Genomic DNA, 25,690 nt, shown 5'->3' on the forward strand with positions numbered 1-25,690 from the left:
CCTTGTCACCTGAGGTATTCACAGGATAACTTGTTTTTCTTGCTTAAAATGTAAGCCTTAGACAAAGAGCAACACACCAAGAAGCTCTGAAAGGAGCGGATAATCTGTTGCTGGTAATCATCTTCTCAGTTACATTGCAATCACATGTAAGGCTGCAATTAAGATAAAATGTGTGTTTGTGCAGAAAATTCACCCACTCTTTCATAAAGCAAATTCTTTTCTCTGCGTTTGATAATGCACCAAACTACTTTGGCCATTCTTTCTGCAAGACAGCTTTTCTCCTGAGTAGGAATAGACAAAACAGGCTGGAAGGAAGAAACAAAGGTGATGTGCATATGCTGAGCAACTGTGACACCATCTGCAGTCATGTCTCTGTAGCTTTTTCCTGGGCCAAAGGTTGCTTATGCCCAAAGAACTGGTGACCTGGGACCATGCATGGGTCATGGACACACTCCTGTGCCCACCTCTTCTCAGCTCCAGCTGCTGCTCCAAGACCAAGCTGTTGAAAAGGTTGGTATGGCTTCTTGAGGCCATACCAAGGGAAAAACTGGGACTCCTGCTTGGCTTGAGGCTGTATTTTCTCCCTGTCACTGTAGCTGGAGGTGACTCTCAAGCCTGACTACTGCAGAAACATAACCTGTGATGAGTATAACACTGTGTGTCCTGCTGGGAACACTCCCATATGGGTTTTTTGGTGGAGCTGGATATCAAGGCAGTGAGTTTTGAAAATAAGGGCTTGTTTGGTCACACCCCTTGGAAGGGAGCACTGTCCGCTCCAAATCCCTTGTGTTACTCTGATTTCTTTACATATTTCAGGGTTAAAAAATCATAGCCTGCTATGATTAACATTATTCAGTTTGAAGGATTAGTAATTCATGAATATTTCAGAAGATCGCAGTACATCAGTACTTCAAATTCACGCCAACTGTTTTGATTCCACTTTTCTTTCTGTTCATTAGATATTAGCATTTCTGCACAATCTGCTTTAACAACTCATCTTGAAAAATACAGCACATCTTGAGTCTTCAGTGACAAACAAGTCAATTGAGATAAATAAAATGGCTGCCAATGTAGAAACTTTTGTTTACACAGCTCAAAACTAACACTTTTGTTAAGTGATGATGTGTGTACATTTCTATAATCCAGTGCTGTCAAGCCCTGGAGCAAATCAGAGAAAAAGGGCTTTATTCTGTTAAAGCATGTGGAAAATTGCAAGTCTGCAATACGATCTGTCTTTGAGATGGTTTGCATTGTGCGCTAAATGAAGGGCTGAAATCTTATAAGGGACTTAATTATGTCATACGATCAACCACAGACAAAACATATTTTCCTTGGAAAGAAATGCACCACAACGACAAGGCAGCAAATGGAGCAGAACACATGTGAGTCGATTGTTAATTACCAATTTAATTCCAAAGCTGCATTTCTCTTCTCAACCAAGCAGTAGGCAGCTGATCCCATCAAATGCTAAGGACCAGGTACTTGCAGACATCAAAGAAGTCTCAGCCAACGGTCCAGCCAGACCAGCTGATACAGGTCATCTCTTAGCTGATACAGCAGTATATTGGAATGTAGCTAGGACATACTCATCTACAGCTCTTCTTTCAAGGGCCATGCCCCATTCTCTTTCATCCCACGCGTCCTACTCTGTGGGTGAGCCACCACAAGGAAACAGAGCCTGGTCTGAGGAGGGAAGCAGCGATGCACTGGTTTTACTCTTCTGCAGTGCCATTGATGATGTGATTGAAGGAGAATGGAGAAAATTTGTATCCAGCTCCCACGTAGAACTTGTTCTGAAATTCCACCCTAGGGAGGAGCAGAGGGAGGCATCAGAGTTGCCTGTAGGCAGGACCTACAGCCAGCCAAGAGGCTGAAATACAGCACCCATGGGAAAAGGGAGGCCACAAGATGTTGGACTCTAAGCTGCGAATGTGTGCCCTTGACGGCACCAGCAGTGAGACACAGGCAGCCCAGGGAGCAACGTGGCACACATCAGCTCTGACTTTCTATCGAGCCAGACTGGAAATGCTCATCACGAGGCCAATGAGCAGAACCTTGCCTGGTAACCCGCTTCTAGAAGCTCTGAGAGCTGAGATAATCACCTGCTAAATACACTGGAGGGAGACAGTCACCTCCTCTTCCCTGCACAATGACAAGCACCTGCACCACGGTTTGGCAGTGTTTATGATTTGTGGTAGGGCATTACTTGGTGAAAAAGGCCACAGATTGGGGCTCAGGTAGGATGCTGAGTTACAGTGGTGGTAAAGGGTGCTTTGTCACCTTGGTCTTGCTCATGTGCTGATGGTGGGTCCCCTACGCTGTCCTTGCCTGCACTGATGATCAGGGGCTAACTTGGATCTGGTTCCCCACAAAGCCTGAGCAGCCTGAAGCTCAACTTGGCCCGATGACACAAGCACAGACCCAGGTTTTCATCAGGTTTTTCACTCCCAGCTGAACTCCTGCTGCCCTTGGCAGTGGTCTTGTTAGATCCCTGGGTTAGATTCACAGCTAGTGGTGTGGCTGTGCTGCCTTCGGGCCTTGTCGTGCAGGACAAAGAGGCCTCAGTGGCTCTGCATGTTTACCAGGACAGAACTGCAGGTTGTCGTTTGTCTCACATGCTGACAACCACCACAGGTGCAGGAGGACAAGCAGGTTGCTCCAGGGAGCAGGTCAGAGCACGGATCTCTGAGCTCCCTTTGGAACAGCCTCCCTCACTTCATTTGCCTAAGGGAATTAATGGTCCAAAGCACTGGCACAGCATGTCTGACACTGTGCCCAGCTGTTCCCACAGCCTGTTCCCTCCCAAGCTTGATCTGGAAAAGCTCCAGAGGAGCTCTGCCTGTACCAGTGCAGACGCAAAGCGTGCAGGAAGGCCGAGAGCCCCTCCATGACCAGCAGGATGGCCACCGTCAGCACCGCGAACGCTGCGAAGATGATGAAGATGGCGACGAGGCCTGCCCAGCTGCTGCTGCTGAGCCCATTGTGCATCACCATGGTCCAAAGGACCTCTGACAGCTCTGCAGAAGGAAATAAAAGGAAAACAGTGCTGAGCAGCTGCTACGGAGAGACACAGCAGGCAGTCTGCCAGCTCACCCATTTTTCTCAGTGTGTAGAGTACGTATGTCCTTAGCTAAGCTATTTAGTTGCTTTATTTTATTTGGGTATTTGTTCTACGTGTAAAGCTAGTGTGTATCAGCTTCCACTCCACTCTTACTAAGCTCATTTCTGTGCCAAGAAGTACAGCTCAGCCCTGTCAATCCATGGCACGCCACACCATAGCCCCCCTCCTTGCCCCCCACCCCTTTCTGTTTTCCTTTTTTTGTGTGCACAATTCTTTAGGGCAGGTGCAACTCCTCGCCAGAGGCATTACAGCAATATTAATAAAAAGCATTTTAGAAAAATTAGAAACATTGAAAATCTAAGTTCCACCCTGAGGCAATTTCTAGTATTTGAGCATCTGTTTCTATCAACAAGAAAAAAGACATTGAAATGCTGTACATTTCTCATGGAATGTGATGCTCCACTGAATGTTTCTGGGAAAAATCCCAGTGAAATTGACAAATTCCAGAAGCTCTTGAGCCAGAACTTTTCTTTCTTGTTTGCTGAACAGAATCAAAATTACTGTTTCAAGTAATTTTGGCATTCATCTGCATACCCTAAGGCTACAGCATGTGCTTCTTGGGAAAAGCAGCTATGGCTCCCATACTGCCTTCACCTCCATGGACTGGACTACACAGGTGGACTGCACCTCCCACCGTGCCAGAGGGGTGGCTAAAGTGCAGGAAACTGCCCCAGCCAGTGAATGTAATCAGAGCTGCCAGGGATCACCTCTGAAAACTGAGATGCCCACCATGAAACACTTGGAGTGATCTAACCAGAAGCAAAACATCCTCACACATAAATGTCCACAAGGACAAGTTGGGATTTCATGAAGAAATTTGCAGGAATAGTCAAACACCAGCAGAAGCCATGACCACCAGCATGGTGAGGACACTAAAGGGGGACAATCACTCACGTGCATGGGCCAAGCTCAGCGCCCAGAGTCGCAAGTAGGAGGCTGTGTTGGAGATGCAGCCAAGGCAGTATTCAATGGTGTGGATAGCTTGGTGGACAAATACGTCTCCAAAATTGAACTGAAACAACATATAAAACCAAAAAAGTTTTATTAATTCTCACTTCAGGGCTTTCTGGTTAGCAGAGCAACACTCCACCAAAGGCTTTTCTAACTCCTTTCCTTGCTATGTCCTGAGCAACACAAAGGTATTTCCCAGGAAAAGAGACTCCTCTGAAAAGTGTCAGTTCTGTATGATCTTCCCATACATTCTCACTGAAGAAATCCAATTCCAGTGAAAACTAAATGTTGGGGGAACAGCTCATGTTCCACTCTTATGATTTCAAATCCTTAAATGTCAATCCAGTTGCTGCCAATCTCTGCGATTTCTTACAGAGACAGAAATTCTTATGTAAAATAGGGGCTTTCAGACTATCTGCCTATGGGCATACACATTTTGGGAGATATCACTGAATAACTGTATCTCACAATAACGAATAAGCAAATCTGTGAAGATTCCCTGTGACTGGGAACAGCCATCCCTATCCACACTCAATATTGTTGATACTCCCAACTACTACAAATATTTTTGTCACTTTTTCCTGTGTTGTTCCCTACTGTACAAGCTCTTGACAATATCTGCCAAAGGAAGGATTCTCTCCCTAGTCAACAATTCTCGCTGCCAACTTTAAATGCTTCTTTGCAATTTAGAGGAAGGAAAGCTCACTGACTCTTGGGAGAGAGTTGACCTTCTCTGGGTGCAATGTGGAAGTGAACAACCACCCCTGAGGAAACAAAACCTTGAGGTTTGTAAAAGCTTGAGGTTTGCACGAATGCTTGCCATCACCAGGCAAAACCAAAGGGAAAATTCAGAGGAATTAATTCAATGAAAGTTCAAACCCTATTCTGTTTGAAAACACAAACTGTTACAACAGTATGTGTTGATATCTTGTTAGAAAGAAGGGCTGGCAACTCTGCAAAAGTCTTCTGCTTGACTTTGTGTCTTCTCCTACTGTGTTTGTATGAATAATTTTCTGCCCAAAGTTTCTTACCTCTTCATCCTCACCCTCATGTCCTTCATGGCCGCCACTGTGGTCTCCCTGGGAAGCTTTCTTGGAGTGATTGGTCTCTGGGACATCTACCTCATTTTCACCTCCTGAGTTTCCTGAGATGGCTTGAGAACGGAGCTTTCAGAAACAAAATGCAGTATGTTTGGTTGATACCAAAATGAAGAAGTCCTCCCTCAATAACCTCATGATGGGAAGACAGTTTCAACATTAGTCATCAAGGACAACAGAAATTGAATATTCCCACCAAATGGTTAATAATACCTAAATGTTTTCCATCCTAGAGCATTTTCCAGTGATTCCAACTATATTGTAGCTAGTTTCTAGTGTCACAATGCACTCTTTGATCCCACCATGAGAAGACCCATCCCTTTTAGCAATTGAGAAAACTGAGGTACTCTTAAAGCTGATGTTCCCAATTAGATGGGTGCAAATCAAAGGAATTAGTGTCAAGCAAAAGAACAACGAAGCCTGAGGGTATCATATGACTTGATGAAGGTCACACAGTTCTTGGATACAGGCAGAAATAAAATTCAATGCTCTTGATTCACTTTAAATTGGCAAAAAACCTTGTGTCAACTTCTCTACAATTATTATTTACAGGATTTTTCTAGAGGCCTGAATAACCTGATCTAATAAGTCCTATTATACAGCATAACCAAATAGAGACCTCATGGCTTCTGTCAGGTTCTGCCTTGTCACCCTTTATAGCCTCCAGCAGGTTTCATGGGAAAGGTCTCCTGACAACATATTGTTTCCTAGTGCAGCAGTAATGATTGTCACACCCACTTTATCTTTGCTTTACCTGAATGTCAGCACAGAAAACAGACTCTGCTGCAAACATATAAACCTAGGGGAATGCAGGATGTGATCAGACAGCTAACATATGAAAATTAGGAATAGAAATATGGGGGCACAATAGGAGGTGGGTAAAACCTGTCAGATGTTCGTGGCATAAAAGCAGGAGATGGAGTCAGCCATGTCAAGCCTTCATCCAAATCCCAGAAGAATGACAAAATAAGAAATTACAGTGCAGAGGCAGGGCTGAAAAGGTCTCCCAGGGACCTGGCTTTCAATTATAGGTCAGAAGTGACTGACTTGGAAAAGGTCAAGCAGCAAAACCAGCATCTCTTTCTTCAAATGGAAACATCTGTGCCCTATAAATGGTACTCCAGCCACTAACTCTAAAGAGAAGTAAATCTTGACTGACAAGTAAAGTCCTGTTAGTGCAGTAATGGAGAGAATTAATGATCAGCTGGGAAGCTGCAGCTGCTGCAGCTGTGTGTTGGGAAGCTGTGGGCAAACCACAGAGCCCATGGGAAGGAGGGCTCTGTTAATGTGAAGGCAATCACTTAAGGAAGAAAGAACTACAGAAAGCAGGCAACAGCTTTTAAATCAAACCTCTCCTTCAAGCACTATTGCTCTCTCCATGGCCAGGACTTTCACAGGTGCCCCATTTCTTCAGAGAGCAAACTAATGGTTAGTGGAGATTGTGGACTGACAACTGAGGTATTTTCGCTGTCTTTCCTTTACCAGTACTTCAATCCTTCTAAAGCTTTGGTTTTGGATACAACAGGTGAAAGAGCTTGGTGTCAGTTTAACAAATAGAGTATGTCCTTGCCAGCAAAGCTCCTGCTTCCAGGGAAATGTTTCCTTCACTGAAGATATTCAAAAGCTGTCTGGACACAAATCTGAGTAATGAGCCCTAGGTAACCCTGTTTCAGCAGAGAGTTTGGACCAGATGACCTCCAGTAATGCCTTCCAAATTTAGCCATTCTCTGATTCTAGTTTAGATGGTTTAGACGTGTCCATACACATGTCTTGGGCATATGTGGCATAAAGCACACTTTGAAATTGTCAGAGAAAGCCTGAGGTCAGAGAAATGTAGAATTACATCACTGCAAAGAGTTTTTGGGTTCTGTCTCCCCAGCTTTGCCTTTGCAGTACTGAATCTCCCCAGCTGATCCACATCCCTTACCATGTGCTGTGCCTTCTGGTGGTTGGCTCGGAGGATGAAAGGTTTAATGAGGAGCATCCAGGGAACAGCAATCAGAGCAAATATGACTAAGAAACTCTGCACTTCTTTCTAAAAGACAAAACAACAAGAGCAAAAAGTTGCTTTACTTCCATTTAGCCGACTAGGTTTATGGTTAGAAACCTGAGTCTATATAATGCTAATTTTTTTAATACAACAAATACAACTCAACTCCCTGTTGTATTTGTTGTATGTGGCTGTGTATCCTCTGCTTGTGAGAATAAGAATAAATGTATAGCGATTAAGGCTCCAGAAAGCACATTCAGCTAGAGATGGTTGGAGATCTGGAGACAAAAGGCTTTCATTCTGAAAAGGGTTAATTTATCAAAATCTCATGCTACTGACTTGAACCTGGCTACTCAGTGTCCCAAGTGAATGTTCTAACTCTGTGTGAGTCAGTCAGGCTGCCTTGCTTTGATCAGTGTAGAAAGGCTGCAGTAAGAGCCAGGTCATTCAAGTCTTGCCCTGGATTTACTCCACATCTGCAGTTCCAGAAGGAATTGAATCCTCATAGCTTGGGTTTGGTAACAGATTGTCCCCACAATATAAGGTGTTCTTACACTGCAGTATGGCACCCCTGTTGCTGTCCTGACAAAACTGTTGGTACTTTCAGAAAACATCAAAACAAACAAAGAAAACCTTAAACCACAACTTCTGCATTTTTTTAAAGCTGGCTCAGATGTCTGATCACCTTATGATGGGCTCATACAATATTTTCATTCAGACTACCCAGGCAGATGGCACATTCTGTTTGTGGTGGGGCAGGGGGACAGGAATATAAGAAAAAAATTGCCACCCTGGGAAAGCTTTGGGTTGTTACAAAGCACAATGTTACCTAAAGACTTTTTAAAGGCTGGGAAGACTGTGTTTTTCCAAACTCCCCTGAATCCTTAATTCAGCTTCTTGGAGCTGATCAGGGCTCTCTACTAATTCTGACTCACCAGCTGTCCCTAAAATTGAGCTCCTGTTGGAGTGCCCAGTGTGCAACTGTATAGATGTGGGTGCACACATGTGGCTGGATGCAACACTTGCTTGCAGATTATTCATTGATGCTGCTGATGTAAAATCAATCAAAGAAAAAAATTCCATGTTCTGAGAATATAAATAGAGATGACTTTAAAACAAGTTTCCTCTTAGGAGATATTTTTTTGCTTGCCTTTTTTTTTTTTAAGTGAACTCCCAAGAGGAGTTATTTCTGACAAAAAGCTGCCAGAAAATCCTCTAGCTACTTCTACTTTTTTAAGTGAAAATGTCAAGTATTAAAGCTTTCCAAAGATGAAATAGGAACTTATCTTATAGGAAGAAAGGAAGATGTCTCTAGCACTGTGACCAGACTGCAGGACAGCATGCCTGCAATACACAGCTTTGTATCTCTAGTCACACTTTGATTTTTTTTCCCCCAATAGTATCTTCCACTGCATCATTATTCTTGTCAGAATGACACTAGGAAAGAGATTTCCTCTGCATCACTGATTGATAGCTGCTTTCCCCTCCCTGTTGACAAGACCAACACAAATACCAGAAGAATAAACTTTACTTTTGTGACTGACACTTGTGATTGAGCTTCTGAGCCTGTATCTTTGTGCCCACTCTCCACAACACCCACTGCAAATACAAAACTACACTGGATTCAGGCTGCTTGATCCATACCTGATGCAGATACAATGGAGCATTTGAAGTGTCACTATAGTTGAACAGAAACATGTTGATAAAGTGGATGAGGATGCTTGGTGCACTCTGGGATGAATGGACATCAAAATGACACCATTTGAAAATAATCATGAAGACCAGGTAGCCAAAAAGAGAGATAATAAAAATCATCTCTGGGATGAACTGAAGGATAATGTTTATGTATTTCCTGAAGTAGCTGGAAAGAATCAGGAAAGAAAACTAGAGTTAATACACTAGATATTAATACAAGTTTGCACTCAAGTATGGCAGTACGTAATATTTGGAAAATAACCTAACAAATTTACAACTATACTAGCCAAGAAAGAAGTCCATAATTACAGGCTTTATCAGTAAAAGCCATTGTTTAAATACAAAAGCTCTGTTATACTTATTATCTTCAGGTTTTTGTACTTGACCTATCAGTATCTCAGCACCTCAAAAGATTATTACACTGTTTTCACAATTTTCAAAAAATGTCTTATTCACAAAGTTGAGCATTATATGCCAAGAAAGGTATATAAAAGGTACATAATTATGTATAATAAACATAATATAGATATAATATATATAATATAAATTCAAATATATACCTTTATATATAATATTTGCCAAGAAAGGTATATAACACTTTCTGAAGGTTACTACATACACTGCAGCTTTGGAGAGTCTCTCAACACAATAGCATCAGCCTCTGCACTCTATCACCATTTTTTATTTGTTGTTGCAAAACATAGAGGCAGAGATATAGACGAGTACACCCACAAATCCTGACCAAGAGCTGCTAAGCTAGGCCAAATGCACATGCCCTACAAGATTTCAGTGTGTTTTGGTTTAGGCCAAAAAGAACTTGTCTTTCAAGAGAAGAGTTGCCAATAGTGGGAGGTGCTGCATCTTTTTAATTTAGTGTGCTTCAATACTTCTGCTGAATTGAGAATAAAAGGAAGTAAGTTAAAAAAAGAGTTTATTGAAGAAAATACCTGCAATGTTATGGCTGTCCTTTGGATTTAGCACTGTATATTAACCATTTTGTGAGTCAGCCAGTGTATGGGACATTTCTACCCACACCAGGGAAAGGTCAAAGTTCAGATCATCACTCCAAAATATGACTTTCTCTCAATGAAGGACACCAGTTTAGTGATGAGTACTTGTGTGCTGCTGCAGCACAAGGCTTGCTGAAATGAACTTACATGTGGTTGAAGAGACTGAGTATCACCCCAAAAACCATGTGCACGATCCCTATGACAACCGGACATCTTCATTTTGTAGGAGTTCAGGAAAGTCAGCTTGTTCGTTGCAACATTCCAGATCTTTGGGTAAAGGAACAAGGAGAGAGAAAGAACAAGATTTTCAGGTGTTTTATCAATAAAAGGTTTGTGGAAGTTGCTGCTTTGGCACCATCGATTTACTCCTACCAGTTCTAGTAAGAGGGTAGCAATGCACAGAAATCTAGATGTTCCTTTTATTACTTTTCACTCTGCCAAGGTATTAATCTAAAACGTAGAAAGTATTAAACTTGTTTAATAAAGGAAATAACAAGGATTTAAAATGATCCTATGACTTCAGTCCTCCAGAAACTACTGCAAAGACTGGTAGCAGAACCTAGATAATTTCTGTGTCATTTCCTGTCCTTAGGCTGAGTCATCATCTTTAGCGAAAGTGGAAAGGCATGAGAAAATCCCCCCTGCTGCAACCAAAATTAGTTCCACCCTCACCAGAGAGGTACTGAGGACAGAGCATTTTCAAACTTTTTGTTTGAACAGAAAAAACTCTTTTCAACTCTTTGGCCATGGAGATCAGCTTATTGCCTGCCTCTCTGCACTAACTTTTTCGTTATGTTAGGCCATACATCCCTTCTCAGTCCTGCCTTTTGTATGCTACAGAGCTTCAGGGTTGTTTCTCATTTCTTCTCAAACTTCCTAGACCCCAAAGTCTTCTGTCCTCAGAGACAGTAAGTAGACACCACTTTTCAGACACTAAATGTAGTACCTGAAGAGAAAGGAGGATTATTTGGAGGGTGAAACCTTCACGCTTTGCATGTTTGTTTGACATGCTTTGCCTCTTCTCTGGATACCGAAGATACTGCCTAGCTTCTTCATCTCAGGGTGAGGTTTTTCCAAGATACACCTCAGGATTTGCCAGGACCCAGCAGGATTTGCAAAATGCAAAGAGCCATCCATCCTTCAGGGCAGATGACACAGATAATCTCCTCAGAGATTATCTGGAAGCTGGTGCTTCCTGTCCACCCCTTCCCTTCCAGCACTTGCTCAGCCATTCTTCCCTCCCAGCCAGGACTTTTACACTCTTGAACAGGGAGAAGCCAGGCTGGAAGAGGTAGTCTAGGTCAGCATAAATTAGAGATGTATCAGAGCAACATACAGCAAACTCAGATGCTTCCAAGGTAATTTTCTGAACCAGACTGCCCACATCCCAGGCAGAGCTTTAGAGCTGAGTTTATAAAAAACTGACTATAAGGTCAATGTCTCTGAGAACCAGGGGAAGAGAGAGTTCCTTTGGGTGACCAATTGAAATGAGAGTGCAACCAGCAGGGATGGGGGTATAATACTGCCATTTATTTCACCTTCCATGCAACAAATAGACTGCATGAAATTTGGAAGTTTGCGTTCAAACGGGTGAGCTATCTCTGGAATGGGTAAAGTACTCAAGTAAGGAAACAGAGTTTAGCAGATGTGTGGTAGAAAAAAAACTGTAGCACAAGACCACTCTGCAGAAAAATCAAACTTCCTTCCTGCTTACTATTTTGCTGCTGCCTGTGCAGAGCTGCTAGCAATATATCAATTGCTAATTGCTAAAGGAAAGCATCAGAAGGACTGATGAATGGGGAGGTGAGTGGTGGTTAATGAAGTTGTATGGAATAGTGTGGTACCTGAGCACGATGTAAATAGTGTGGAATAAGGGATGGGATGGGCTGATTTTGCCCGAGTTAGAGATATTTTTCTTCATAGTGGCTAGTATGGGGATTTATTTTGGATTTGTAAGCACAGGGTAGATAGTATGGAGATATTTTTGTTATTGCTGAGCAGGGCTTACACAGAGCCAAGGCCTTTGATGCTTTTCATGAGGCTGGTGAGGAACTGGGGAGGAACACAGGAGGTTGGGAGGATTCAGAGACAGCACAGGTGACCCAAAATGACCAAAGGAATATCCCAGACCATAGGACATCATGCTCAGTGTATGAAGTGGAGGGAAGAGGGAGGAAGGAGGGACGTTTGGAGTGATGGTGTTGGTCCTCCCAAGTCACCATCACATGTGATGGGGTCCTGCTGTCCTGGAGATGGCTCAGCTCCCTGCCTGCCCATGGAAGAGATGACTTAATTCTTTACTTGTGTGCACAGCTTTTGCTTTCCCTGTTAAACTGTCTATATCTCCACCCACAAGTTTTCCAGCTTTCACCCTTCCAATTCTCCCCCTGATCCCACTGGTGGGAGAGTGAGCAAGGGACTTTGTGGGGCTTGGCTGCTGGCTGGGGTTAAACCACAACTATATAAGGAACAAAGAGCAAGAAGTGAAAAGCACAGCTTCAGGAGAGAGTGCAGGGAGCTACTAATGTACCTGATATGCAGAAACAGGATTGAAATACAAATTATCTTAGAGCAATTTAATTTAATTACCGGATCTATTCCAAATGGATATGGATTTCCAGAGTAGACTCCTGGGACTGCTGGATTCAACTGCAGCACTGTATTTTCTAGAAGCACATCCTTACTACAAGAGAAAAGGGAAATGACCTTTGCAGCTTACTCTCTCCATCAAAGCCCACAGTATATTTATGTGAGGTGTGCTGAGGACTAGCACAGGATATCTGTAGCTGACTCCAGCCTTTCTGTGACCTGTTATCCTGCACTTGTGTGCATGTAAATGGGCCCCACACAATGGCAGCCTCCCTGACACTGATAATTCTCTATGCATCAGTCCTGGACACCTGCAGATTTTTATGCACATCAGTGCCTGAACAAACAGGCGTGTTCCCGGGAACTCTACATTTCCATTTCAATAGTGAGTTCATCTGTGTGTGTCAGACAAAACCTCTGATTCATTCATGGCTGCATCCACAGCAGGGAGTCTTTCCCTTCCCCACACAGGCAGTCTCTCTTTCCAAGCCTACATGCTCCATTTGGTGTGTTTTTACTTCCTTCCTACATTTAGCACTTACTTCCAAGTGTTATTTTTAAACATGGGGATGATGTGCCAGGAAGAACCAAAGAAGTTGAATGATTTGGAGAAGCAGTCATTGTAGATGAAGCCAGTGTACATGGAGAATATGCCCATGAGCAGGATCAGGTAGCGCCCGCTGAAAAAGGTGTTCCAGATCTGCAGGGGGAGAAGGCAGTGCCAGTGACCAAAGTACCTGCAGGTCCATCAGTTTGTGGGCCTCAACCAACAGTAGACATGATTGCACTAGTCTGTGTATATACAATTATTCACAGAAAATTTTGGGTCCCTTGGGTGTATGAGTAGGTAGAATTGCCAGCCTCTGCCTCACAGGTACCATTGAACCATCTCCACACAGCCCTTGGGAAGCTGGACGCCCCCTTTATCCAGTGGGGCTGATGAGCCTTTCCCTGGGGTGCACCCCTGGTACTCACCTCATTAGTGCTTTTCTGGGCCAGAAGGCTCTTCTCATTAATGACCATCCAGAGTGCAAAGCCCAGCATGACAGCGCCGTGGCCACAGTCCCCAAACATCACCGCAAACAAGAAGGGGAAGGTAATGATAGTGTAGGGAGCTGCAGGAGGGAAAGGTCAAGAAGCTCAGCTCTCTCTAAACAAAATGGCCTCATCAAAGAAGCAGTCTACTCCAGCAGGCCATTCCTTACAGGTGCTGCCCTAAAAGGCCTCCTCAATTCCTCCCCTACACACCAGGCAGTCAGAGCTAGTGCAGAACTGGCTTTACCATCACAGAGAATGTTCAGTTGTACGACCTGTACCTTCCTTGCAGTTTTATCCTTTGCTTCTTACTTCATCATAATAAACACCATGTGTAGACAACTGCATTCTGTTTTGCAACACAAAAATGTATTTGGAGGTTACTATCATGTTTCTCAACCTGCTCAGCCTCAACAATCTGAGTTAAATCTCACCCTTTCACATAGGCCCCCATTTCTAGGTTTCTATTAATTCTCAGTGGTCTGAAATTCTCTACTATTGTTTCAGACTTTTGTCAGGTCCTTTTGGCCTTCTTTGCCTCAACACAGTGAGCTCAACTTACGTTTCCCTTATGAGCTTAGTTCTTTTCCTCAGACCAGCTACCTCACCATTTGTTCTCTATCCTGTATTTGTATAGTTCCTTATTTTCATCACAATCATTCATTGAAGACTAACAGCCAAATTCTTTGCCTGAGAAAATCCATGCCTAAACACCAAACAGTTCCAATATGGGTCAGATTTCTCAATCAGCAGTGAGTACATTTTTTAGGATAGTGAGAGAGCTCAAAGGCTTTACTTTGGCTCATGCAAACCAGATGTATGTAGCTGCGTGCTTCTCACCTGGGTTCATCTCCCTGTAGTTGCCCACACCATATGCGTCCACGATGTTCTGAAACCCAGCTGTGAACTTGTTGGTCCTGTTGAAGGTGGGTGGTGCCATCTTGGTGTGTATGGCAGTGAGGATGGGGGCAATTGTGGAGCCACTGCGTTCCTGCAAACCCAGTGACAAGGACAGACACAGAGTGGATGGAAGAATTGGCCCCACAACACAACTTCTGGCTCAAGAGTCTGTCACAAACCTGCTAACATTTAATGCTGACCTTAAGCTGTGTCAAAAGATGAAAGGTCAAATGACAATGGGACAACCTCAACTTAGAAAAGGGACACATTACAGTAACAGACCTGTCTGAACATATGCTCAACATATAAACAATTCAGTGTGGGTGAGAGCTTCAAGGACCCAAACTGTTGCTCTCTTACCATTCCTTGATGGAGAGCTCTTTTTATCCGGTCAGCATCAGCCACTGGGAACCAGATCTCTGCAATGACACACTGCTGGGTGACGTCGATGTTACAGCAATTCAGGATGTGGTAGATGGCCTTGATTTTCTTCACCTTGATCCCCCAGGCCCACAGGTTGGCTGCTGCCTCATGCAGCAGACGTTGGCGGTGGGACTCGGTTTGTGTTATCACCTGTAAGCACAACACAGGGCAACACTCAGGAGAGGGAAGCACAGGGGGCAGGAGCTACTCAGTTAATTGGAGAGGGCAGGTGGAAAGGAACTATTTGCATGAATGTGTGGGGTATCCTGGAGAGCAGCATCTGCAGGTGTGGACACAGGATCACTCAACACCAGGTGCACAGTGCTGCTCACCAAGAACTCTCCCTGCATGGTCCTGAGTCACTGTAAGTGTAGAGGAGAGACCATTGGGGGTTACTTAGCTGTGGGACTGGCTCCCTACCCAGTTGCTTACAGACTGGCCACATCTCACCACGTGCTCCCAAGCTGGCATCTCCTGCAGGCAGCTCTGTGCCACAAAGCTGGGGAATATCACACCCATGAGTAGAACTAGAGTTCATGGTCTTGGGACCTCCACACATCATGGGGCCATCACAGTGCTGCTGCGTAAGTGAACGAGGGAGATAATGAGATTAGGTGTCAGGAAGACAACCTGTGTGGTCTGCAGCATGGTTTTAGACAGGACACATATCTGGGCAGGTCCCACTTGTAGGGTTCAGTCCTCAGTGAAGCCACTGCCACTTACTGTGTTTAAATCCTCGATTCTTGTGTTGACTCCATCAAGCATTTCTCGGCGCTCGGTGGCAGACTCTGGACAAGGATAGACTGTGGCACGAAATCTAGCCTCAGTAAGAGAGAGTTGAGAAACACTCGTTATTTTATGTGAATTTTATATAAAACCTGACTGAGTTTTCTTCCTCTGTACTCTTCTCAGCTCAAAGGCAGGGAAACTGGACTTCATTCCTGACCCAGCAGTATACTCCTCTCACATACCACAAAGTTGCACGTGGTCTTGCAGAAAGGTGCAAATAGGTACCTTTATCCCTTGATGAGAATAAGGATCCCTTTGCCTGCTCTAGCTGAAAAACCCTCTTTGTCTTAGGTGATACAAGAACCTGATGTCAAAGAGAGGTCAGCACTAACATGTTGACGCCTCCCTTCTATCCACAAGCTGCTTGAATTGAGACTCAAAAAAACCGATCCTGGCAAAGGCAGCCTCGCTAACACAGTAGCCAACAGATGTCTCTGTTGCACCGAGGTTGGAAAAATACCATGTGGCTGTCTCTGCACTACCCTCCTGCAGGCACTGGGAGAAGGCATCAGCTGAGCTGCTGCTGCACTGCAAGCAAACGCCCTTTGTGCGGGCAGGCTGCATGAGTAAATAACCCTGTAAAAGCAAGCAAGCAAGCAAGCAAACAAACAAAAGAGCAGCATTTTCAGGATAAAATAGGAGAATGGCTGAGTGCTTCTGGTCCACCTGTTTGGCTAGACACCTTGGGAACAAGGAAAGGATAGATGAAGGGTTTTAAACACCTGAGAGCATGTCTGTTACATCGGCTTAGATAACCAGTATGAAAGCTTTTATAAGCTTACCCCCAAGGTTCTGTTTGGAAGATTCAGTGGGTTTGTTTAGTGTGGTATAAGAAGGACTAATGTGGGATTCTAATTTGAGTGAAAATCTTAGCTCCACACAGGTAGTGCTTCAGCTGTAGCACGAAACTCGACCTTCTCTAGCACAGCTGCAGGTCACTCTGGGGCAAAGGTGCTTCCACCAGCGCAGCACACTGCAGTGTTGGACACCATACGATCCCAGCACAGACAATTAGAAATGAGTTGCATGTCTCTCTGAGAAGTGTGCAGTTACCTGTCCTGCCTGCAGAGCAAGTCCCAGAGTACTCTTCATGCACAACAGTGGGCACAAGGAACAAGGAGTTCCCCCTGGGACCTTAGAGGCCACAGGGTGCACAGCTGCTGCTCTCTGCCTGCAAGCCGAAGCTGAGGTGATGCAGTAACTAAAATAGCAGACATCCCTCCTTTTTTTTACTTCTTGGCTTGTTCAGTGATATCTAGTGCATGTGCCACCCCTGCCACTTTGATATCGCCCATCAGATCTGCAGGAAGAGATCTTTCCTCTTTGCAGAGCAGAGATCTCCTGCCCCCGACCTAAGGCAACACATTTCCACCATCCTGCCACGGATATGCTGAGTAAGGGTTGCTGAAGGGCTGTCCTTCTGCAGAGATTAATTCATGTAACAGGGTCAGAGGGGTCTATCCCTGTTTAAGAGACAAAAATGTACAGGCTCTGTGTGCAGATAAGCATCGTACTCTGGCTTTATCTGAGCACAGGATATTTCACCACCTGCTCTACAAAATCAGTTCCAGCACACATACAAGTGAGTACAGTTGCAAATTGAACAAAACATGCTGCAGTTTCCTAGAGATCAGCCCAGAGGTGTGTGTAATGACAGCACGTGTTCTTCAGCTAAACTTCCCTTCCAGAATTGAATTTCTCCTCACTCAACACCTGGCATTCATTTCCAAAGGTTATTCACCCTATCTAATTATTTCCATCTCCTTATTCTTCACAGCTCTTAGTTCATCTTTAATAAGGATCTTTAATCAAACTTGAAAGCCTATTCCTCCATGCTGTACAGTTCCCCCATTCCCAATAACGTTATTGCAGCAGTGCTGCTTTGATCTTTTAACAGCCATTTTGCATACTGAGTATCAGCTTTGCCCTAATGGCACAGACATCTCTGAAAGCTCCAGGAGAACTCAGCAGGGAATCCTTACATTGATAAACTCAGCTTAGTATTCACATTAGTACTGAGGCAGCCACAAGAAAAGGAGGAAAAGAAAAATTCTTACGTTTTCCTCCTTCCTGCTCCCTCTACACCTTTCACTAATAAATTTGTGCATGGACTTAATGCTCCTGAAATTGGCAGACTAATGTTACCAATTAGAGTCAAGCAGGGACTACAAGCGTAACCTGAGGCACACAGCTCTGCAAACAAATCTTAGCCTGCCTTGCAAGAGGCTGGCTCAGACCAGCCCCATGATTTTTGCAGGATATTTACTTGTCATGAATGATGACTTAGTGCTAAGCAGAAATATCCTGCTGGGGCTGGAACGACACTGCCATCTGCTTTAGGTGTAGTCATGCCTGCCTCAAAGGTGGACCAGACTAAGGTGGACCAGACTAAGGTGTCCTGGCCTGGGTACCAGGGGTGGCTGATGGCCCACAGAGCACAAAAGGAGGGCCAGAGGATTAATACATTTAGAGATCTGCCACACAGGAAAACATCTGAATAGATGGGCATATTAGCAACCAAAAATTTGAAATTAAGAAAGAACATAAAAGATGACTTCATTAGCACTGCAAAGAGTGTTCTGTGGATTTGTCTTTGGTAGTTGTATTTTCCTTGAGTTACAAGGGTCTGAGAGAAACCAGTCCAAGTTCCCTCCTCCAAACCTACCACCACATACATCTGCAACACTAGCTCCTAGAAACTTTGCACACCACAACCTCCCTGTAGGGATCTGCCCACATTTCCAGCACTGCCTGAGCCCTTGCTGCAGAAGGTTGTGCCTATGGTTTGGGGGATTTTGGTGTCAATCAACAATGAATATGTTGACAGGCATTGTGCTGCTTGTTCTTTTACTCCCATCCCAGGAAAAAAAGTTTTGGCTTTTGACTGCAGGGAATTTTAAATGCTGCAGGGGAAAAAAAAATCACAACCAAAATGGAGAACTTGCAGCACTCTATGGGCAGCCTCAGCCAGTTCTAAATGTATGACCTGGTGACTTGCAAGGCTCAGGGGAAAATCCAATGGGAAGCATTCCCCACCAGCAACTGCCCATGCAGAAGAGGAGAAGGGGTCTGAACAGCATTTAAAAAGCAGGAAAAGAAATGAGACATAAGAGGGACATGGGCCTGATGAAGCAAGTCCAAAGGAGGGCCAGGAAGATGCTCAGAGGGATGAAGCACCTCTGCTCTGAGGAAAGGTTGAGAAGATTTGGATTGCTCAGCCTGGAGAAGGAAAGGCTCCAGGGAGAACTTACCACAGCCTTCCAGTACCTAAAGAGGCCTACAAGAAAGCTGGAGAGGGACCTTTTACAAGGGCAGGTAGTGACAGGACACAGGGGAATGGCTTTAAACTGAGAATAGGTTTAGGTTTAATATTAGAAGAAGCTCTTTACTGTGAAGGTGGTGAGGCACTGGCACAGGGTACCACAGGGAAGCTGTGGCTGCCCCATCCTTGGCAGTGTTTAAGGCCAGGCTGGATGGGGCTTGGAGCAACCTGGTCTGCTGGAAGGTGTCCCTGCCTATGGCAGGGGAGTTGAAATGAAATGATCTTTAAAATTCCTTCCAACTCAAAGTGTTCTATGATTCTATTATAGGCAGGAAATTGTAATCCAGAAAGAGAACGAGGCTTGCTGGAAACTCAAAGGTCACTGGCAGCAGCAGTCTGATCCTGCACAATGGCTATGGCACAACTCCCTGTATGTCTGAGCTACTGGGGCAGAAATCAGTGACTGAGAGCTGGGGGTCTTCCCTCATGTCCATGACTGCTTCATGCACAGATGCCCACCTCAGGAGGGCTGAACTTCCCTCTGGATGGTCCTTGCCCTCCACTGCTCATAGAAGGTACCTTGGAGGGCCCCATTTGCAATGCAGGAATTGCTAACAGATCCCAGGATTCTCTCACTCCTTGGGACTGAAGTCAGTCAGGCCAGCTGGATGAAAGATCCACCTGCTTTTATTCTGATGAAAGGCAGGATGTAAGGAAGGGCCTGCCCTGAGTGCAGATGTCAGGGAAGAGCAATTGCTCAGCCTCTCACTGCAGGCTCTTGGCTGGCCTTGCCTGGCTGAGGAGCTGTACCTGAAATGGGTTTGGTGACAGCAGACAGATCCTCTCATCAAATCTGATTTACACTGCAACAAAGCTCATTGGTCATCAGTGTTATGAAAGAGTAACAAAATATTCAGCCTGAATTATCTTTTCAAGATGCTTAACAGGGTGGAAACAAGTCAGGTTATATGAAGCTTTCATTTCTCTCCTGGGCTCTGTCTCTGATTACACAGATATTGCTCAAAGGCCTTGGGAAGGGGTTCAATAAACTACAGCATCATCTTTCTTTGAAGAAATGCAGGAAGGCTTGAGAGCAAGTTGACTGGAAACATGAGGACCATGTTTCCAGTCCTCAAGTTAGGGATCCTGATTTTCAGGGGAAGAGTGCTGGGTATTTTTTTAAAGAATCCCATTTTAGATGCTACAAGTAAAAAACCTAGCAGCTGAAGCTCTCAAGAGCTGCATGCCACTTTGGAAAATGTAGGATCTCAAGTTCTAAGTGCTAAAGTGATGGATGTCTGTCATGATTAGGAGCAGCAGAGCTGAGGAGGAGAAGGGAGGTTGGTTGCAGAGCTGACAGCTGGAGATCTGACATCTAGCTCCAAATTCAGCCAGCCCAGACTGCCAGTAACCACCTCTAGGGGATCCACTGTGGCTCGCCCACAGGCCTGCCTTACCCATCACAAATCTTCTTGATTTTTTGTTTAAGCTGCTCTCCTTGATAGAAGATAATGAACACGTTCTTCTTCACCTCTTCTCTCTGCAACACACAATTCAAGCAGCATTGAACACACCCAGAGTCTAGTGCAGAAAAGTTGGTATCTTTTTTTGGCAGCCTCTGCACTGGTTGTTTTATCCCCCATCCCCAGTTTCCCATCAGCAGTGCTTTCCCCAGATGCTCTTTCAGGAAACAGGCATGGGCAGCAGCTCTGGGTTATGGGGGAAGGAGCAAAGGGGACAGAGTTCCACTGGGGCACAGGGTTCACCCCAGAGACACCAAGGGGAATTGCCCCTCCATGGCTAATTCCAGCTGGGGACAGCCACAGTCCACTTCCATGGTGATCCTTGTAATACAGCTGCCCTGTGAGGCCTCGTGTGCATCTTGACAGGCAGGAAAAGGAAACCACCTCAACAGGAGCAAAAGGGGAAAGCAATGTCAGAGAAACTTCTCCCAGCCTCTGACTTCTCTCCACCTTCACCTACTTCTCCCACAGAAACTGTCCCACACTTGCCCTACAGGCTCAGACACCCAGCTCTGGAGAGGCAGCCAGTGCTGCAGCACGGTCCAGGTCCCCAGTTTTGTGTCTGCAGGTCACAAGCACCCACAGAGGGCAGAGGAAAGCACAACCAGGTTGGTACCTACAGTCACAGGGTCCTCCATGGGGGTGTCCATTTCTGTGTACCTCAGGTAAATATTTCCCCTGCAGGCTCGCCACAGTAAACGCTCAAAGGGGATCATCCTTTCCCTCTTTATTACTCCTGCTGTGAATCTGAGCAGAGTTACAAGATAAATTAATTACAAGCCCATTCCATGCCTTTTAGGACCTGTAGCACACCTGATTTCACAAGCCCTTGTTTTCTAGTCTGTGCTAGCCAAGGCTCTGCTGCTGCTGCTGCAGGCACTTCTAGGAAAACCTTCCCTGCTCAAGCCTGGCTTTTATCTCAATCTACTGACTTTATTCTGTGGTTCTTTCTTTAAAAAAAAAACCTTTCCAAGATAAACAGGTGAAGGTGAAGAGAAAATTCTGGCTAGAAATGGAAGAATGGAGAGATGCCTAGAGTCACAAAAATGAGAGTGTCTGAATGGCAGAGGCAGGAGGTAGAAATTTTGAAGTGTTGGTTTATCTTTACTCTCCTGTTTTCCTTTTCTGAGAAAGGATCTGACTGCAGCCCAGTGCAATAGCATGGCTTTTTCTGTGGTTGGACATCCATCCACGAGGACCTGAGTCCAGAAGCCATGGGTGAGGTGCCTTAAGATAGAAATTTTCAGTCAATACCTACTAAGGGATCACTGGAATTGGTGGCCTGGAAGCAGAAGTCCATTTGTCCCACTGACCCATAACCTGACCATAGTTTTGATGACAGTTTCTGAGGACAGTCTCTCTTATCTTCATGAAACAGCTGTGCAGAGGAGGCTGGTGAGCACCCTCTGCTAAGAAGCTGAAGGAAGCTGTGCCAGTGTCACAGCAATGCAGCACAGGGGGGAAGTTTGGCCAAGCTGGAGGCCATCACCAATACACACCCCAGCTTGGCAGCTGCAGCAGCAGGAGTGCTTCTCAGCTCCAGCAGTCCAGATGTGTCTTCACTAAAGAAATCATCTGGCAGATTGGTTTCTGCCTGGAAAACATTAGTTTTACAAAACACTCTTCAGCATTGCCAGTTTGAAAACTATTTTCACATTTTTCTCTAAAAATTTTTCCCCAAAGGTAGCTTTCCATGGAGATTTCCATGGAGATAAGACCAAAGGAAAACCAATAAAAGTAAGCTATATCTTAGCAATGGAAAAGCACAAATGCTATTTTCAAAGAGATCTGTGAGCTAAGTTTTTGAGTCCCACTGACTCATGGAGCAATGAAGGCTCCAAAGTGACCAAGGTGTTTTTGCAAACCTCATCTTTCTTGTGGTAGAAACCTCTAAAAGCAACATACACCAAATGAAAGTGCAAGTACTTTAAAGAACTTTCCACATCTCTCTGTTGGAAGAGCAAAGAGGCCTCTCACCTCAAAGAAATCCTGGGTTTTCTTCAGCAGATGTTTGAGCTCTGTCAGCTCAAGGAAGTTCTGCTTCAATGTTTGCTGGTTCTGGTTGGCTTCCAGCAGCTCGGCTTCAAGTTTCTCCAGCACTGTCTGTTTAGGGTCCAAGCACATCCAGAAAAACTCTGAAGGAGATCAGTGGCTCTTTCCCAAGCTGATACAAAATCTCAAACAACAGTTTTGGGTGTTTTTTGTTTTTTTTTTTTTTTTTTTGTTTTTTTTTCAAGAGAGAATACAGAAATATTCAACAAACAGTTTGGTAAACAGAAGATATTCATCAATGCCAGTGAATTGCTTTTCCATTGCAAACATTCCCTGATGGATGTGCTGTCCTCTTCTGGCACTGGAGTTCTGATGCCCCTGACCCAAGCACAGGCAGGTAGGTGTGTGTGTGTGTGTGGTGGAGGTGTCTCAGCCTGGCTGGGTGTCTCTGTGGTTCTCACAGGCATCTCACACCCCAGACTGACTGGCTGTCATTTTACTGACTACAAAAGCAACCTACATTAGTTTAGGTACATTAGCCATAGGCCAGAAATTAGACGATGATATGGGGCTGGCACTACACCAGGAAATCACATTGCTTGTGAAGCTGAAGCCCTTGGAAAGCTTGATTTTCCTTTCTAGTCACCTTCATATGCAGCATTTTAAAATTACCCTGTCAGTAATGACAGGCTTTATTCTAGCCCTCCTACCAGCTGGGCTAGAATAAAGCATCCTTTGCACATCCAAAAGCGAGGCCCAAGTGTTTGTGTCAGGCCCCAGCATCACAACCACAGTCCCAGCAGGACAGGCAGTCCTGGGATTTTTATGCAGTGAAGTGGGTTCTAACATCAGGTCTCTTGGTAAAACACCAAACCCTTCTTATTCTCTCCTATAGGATGATGAGGCATTCTGTGAAAGTAATATTTTTTCATTAATATGGGGGACCAGAGGGATGTTTCACAGGGCATGGTAAAAAGACTGGGCTCCTTTAGGAACAGGCAGCAGGACCAGCCTCAACCTAAGTGCTGAGGCAGCAACTTGGGGAGCACCTCCTTGGGCAGGGGGAGCTGTGCCAGCCTCAGGCACCAGACTCTTCCTCGCAGGGAGGGTTCTACTGAGCACATTACACAGACAACCCTTGTTGTGCACAACCCTTCCCTCTCCTGGCTCCACTCCAAATTCTGTACCTCCATATCAATCATTTCCCGAGGCAGGGGTGTCTCTGGGTACTTTTCTCCTTTGACTATCTCAACATTATCTTCCATCTCATTTTCCAGAAAACCTGCAAGGAAAGGGCACAGAACTCTCAACACAGAATCATCCCATGTGCATCATCCTGGTCACCAGCTTGTAGCTCAGCCAGGACCAAGGCATCCTGTGGTGCTGTGACAAGATTAATTGATACATGAGTGCCATCATCCCAGTGCATAAACACAGCCACCAAGGAATTAACACCGCCAGCCTCCTTTCTCAGTGGAGGTGCTGTTTCTTCTGAAGTCACAGTGCCCATTCCCACTGGCACAAGTGGCCACCATGGCCCCCTTTATTTGGGGCAGTGAGTAAGGCACACAGAAAGCTCAGGTTCCACTGCTTGGCCAACAATGCCAGGTGCTGCCACTGTGGGTACAGTGAGCACCAGCGTTGTGGTGGAGAGAGTGCAGAGCTCCCAGGACACACATCCACAGGACTGTGGGAATCACAAGCTCTGCTGCTTGCTTTTTAAGGACTTATCCCAAGGCTGAAGCCCTTGGCCAGAAGAAGTGTGTGCCAAAACCTGGTGCACTGGTGTAAGAGTCAGATTATCTGGACCAGCCCCAGATTTATCTCGAGATTTTATAAAAGCTAATTAACAGTTTTAAGTTCAGTTAACCATTTTCAAAACAAGGGCAACAATTTATTGCCCATATGGGGTGAAGTGGTAATTAGCTGATGCATGGAAAACATTTCCAGGGGCTCAGATGAAAACATCACCATTTTGCCACTAATTCTGCTCCCCAGTGTGAGAGCACTTAAAGAAACAAATCCCACACCACCAGTTGGCAGGAAGCCGATTGCATCTGACAAGCGTTTACTCACGCAGGATTCTCTCCAAGGATTCACACCTTCTCACTTCATTCACAAACTTTCTCTGGAAGCTGTTGACATTCACATTCAGCTAAAAACAGGAGGGAAAACAAGCCTGGGGCTGAAGGCTGCACAGTGCTGTGCTCATTTTTGAACATTAGCAGAGGACAAGTGCCTTTGGTGCGGATGGCAAACACCACTGGGTGTGAGAGGGTTTTGGCAGGGAAATCCCATGGGATTCATCATGGCCCAGGTGGCCTTGCCCACAACAAGAATCACAGAGGGGCCTTCATGGAGACACTTCTGAGTCCTGATGATGCAAAGGGTGGCTCCAAGGCTGCACAGAGGGCATGCAGAGCATTGGGTGGGGACTGAGGGATGGGTGGGGTCTTGGCATGATGCTTGGGTTTCAGATCAGACTTGGGGAAATCCCGCTTTCACCGTGGACTTTTTGGCCTCCCTACAGGTGCATCTTTCCCAAGTGCTTTGAGGGAAGGACAAGCACACCCTGGAGCACCTCTCCAACAGCTCAGCACGCCAGCCAGGCACTACTCACATCTCTGAACTGGACCAGCCCCAGCTCCCCCAGCTCAGCCACGCAGCAGTAGGCAGCCTCCACCTGCAGGAAGAGCTGCCTCAGGCTCATCTCCTCGCTCCGGAAGATGGAGGCCATCCTGCAAGCTCTTCTCTGGCCTGGGAGGCCCTGGGAGTCCTCGTGGCAGCAGCACTGTCTTCCTTGCCCAGGCAGGTGCAAGAAGGTGCCAAGCTCTGCAGGAACATCGGGGTCACTGAGTCAAAGTGCTGGCACATAACCCAGTGCTGCCCATCACATCCTCCAAAAGGGTTTTCCCCTTCTAAAGCCTCCTTGGACCCACATGAGGCTTCATCCCACCAGAGCAGTGAGAGATGCTAAGGAATGTGCATGCCACAGGCAAAGGGGGCAGTCACCAGTCTCCTGTGACAAATGATGAGCAAATTCCCTGCCCTGTCCTCTGCTGGACCTAAGCACTCCAGACCACTGCACTCAGGCTCTGTAATTTGGTGTTGGATGCTGTGATGGGAAAGAACTCAATTTCTTTTGCCTTATACACACAGACAAAAAAAAAAAATATACCCAAAGCAACAAACCCCAGTGATTTCACCTTGCAATTAGACAAGTGAAAGAGGCCTGGCTGCTTTTTTGTCACTGTCATTGATAGTGTGAACATTGCAAACCCATCTGGAGCATGTCATATGGGCGTGGGGAGAA

The 25,690-nt window shown here is 45.3% G+C and overlaps 1 protein-coding gene across 1 annotated transcript; it reads right to left on the reverse strand.

The window, feature by feature from the left end:
- Positions 1–1,712: 1,712 nt before the first annotated feature.
- On the reverse strand, positions 1,713–25,129 carry ATP6V0A4 (ATPase H+ transporting V0 subunit a4). Its single transcript, XM_036400900.1, is given in 21 exon segments — positions 1,713–1,806; positions 2,846–3,017; positions 4,016–4,133; positions 5,104–5,238; positions 7,097–7,204; positions 8,804–9,020; positions 10,012–10,070; positions 10,072–10,131; positions 12,454–12,547; positions 12,996–13,153; positions 13,429–13,568; positions 14,329–14,479; positions 14,749–14,961; positions 15,535–15,628; positions 20,320–20,402; positions 21,006–21,132; positions 21,885–21,979; positions 22,363–22,488; positions 23,565–23,659; positions 24,454–24,532; positions 24,998–25,129. Coding segments are annotated over 21 exon segments (2,535 nt in total). The 5' UTR covers positions 25,115–25,129.
- Positions 25,130–25,690: the final 561 nt, after the last annotated feature.

Source organism: Molothrus ater, chromosome 5 (assembly GCF_012460135.2).
Source record: "Molothrus ater isolate BHLD 08-10-18 breed brown headed cowbird chromosome 5, BPBGC_Mater_1.1, whole genome shotgun sequence".
NCBI classification, from domain to species: domain Eukaryota; kingdom Metazoa; phylum Chordata; class Aves; order Passeriformes; family Icteridae; genus Molothrus; species Molothrus ater.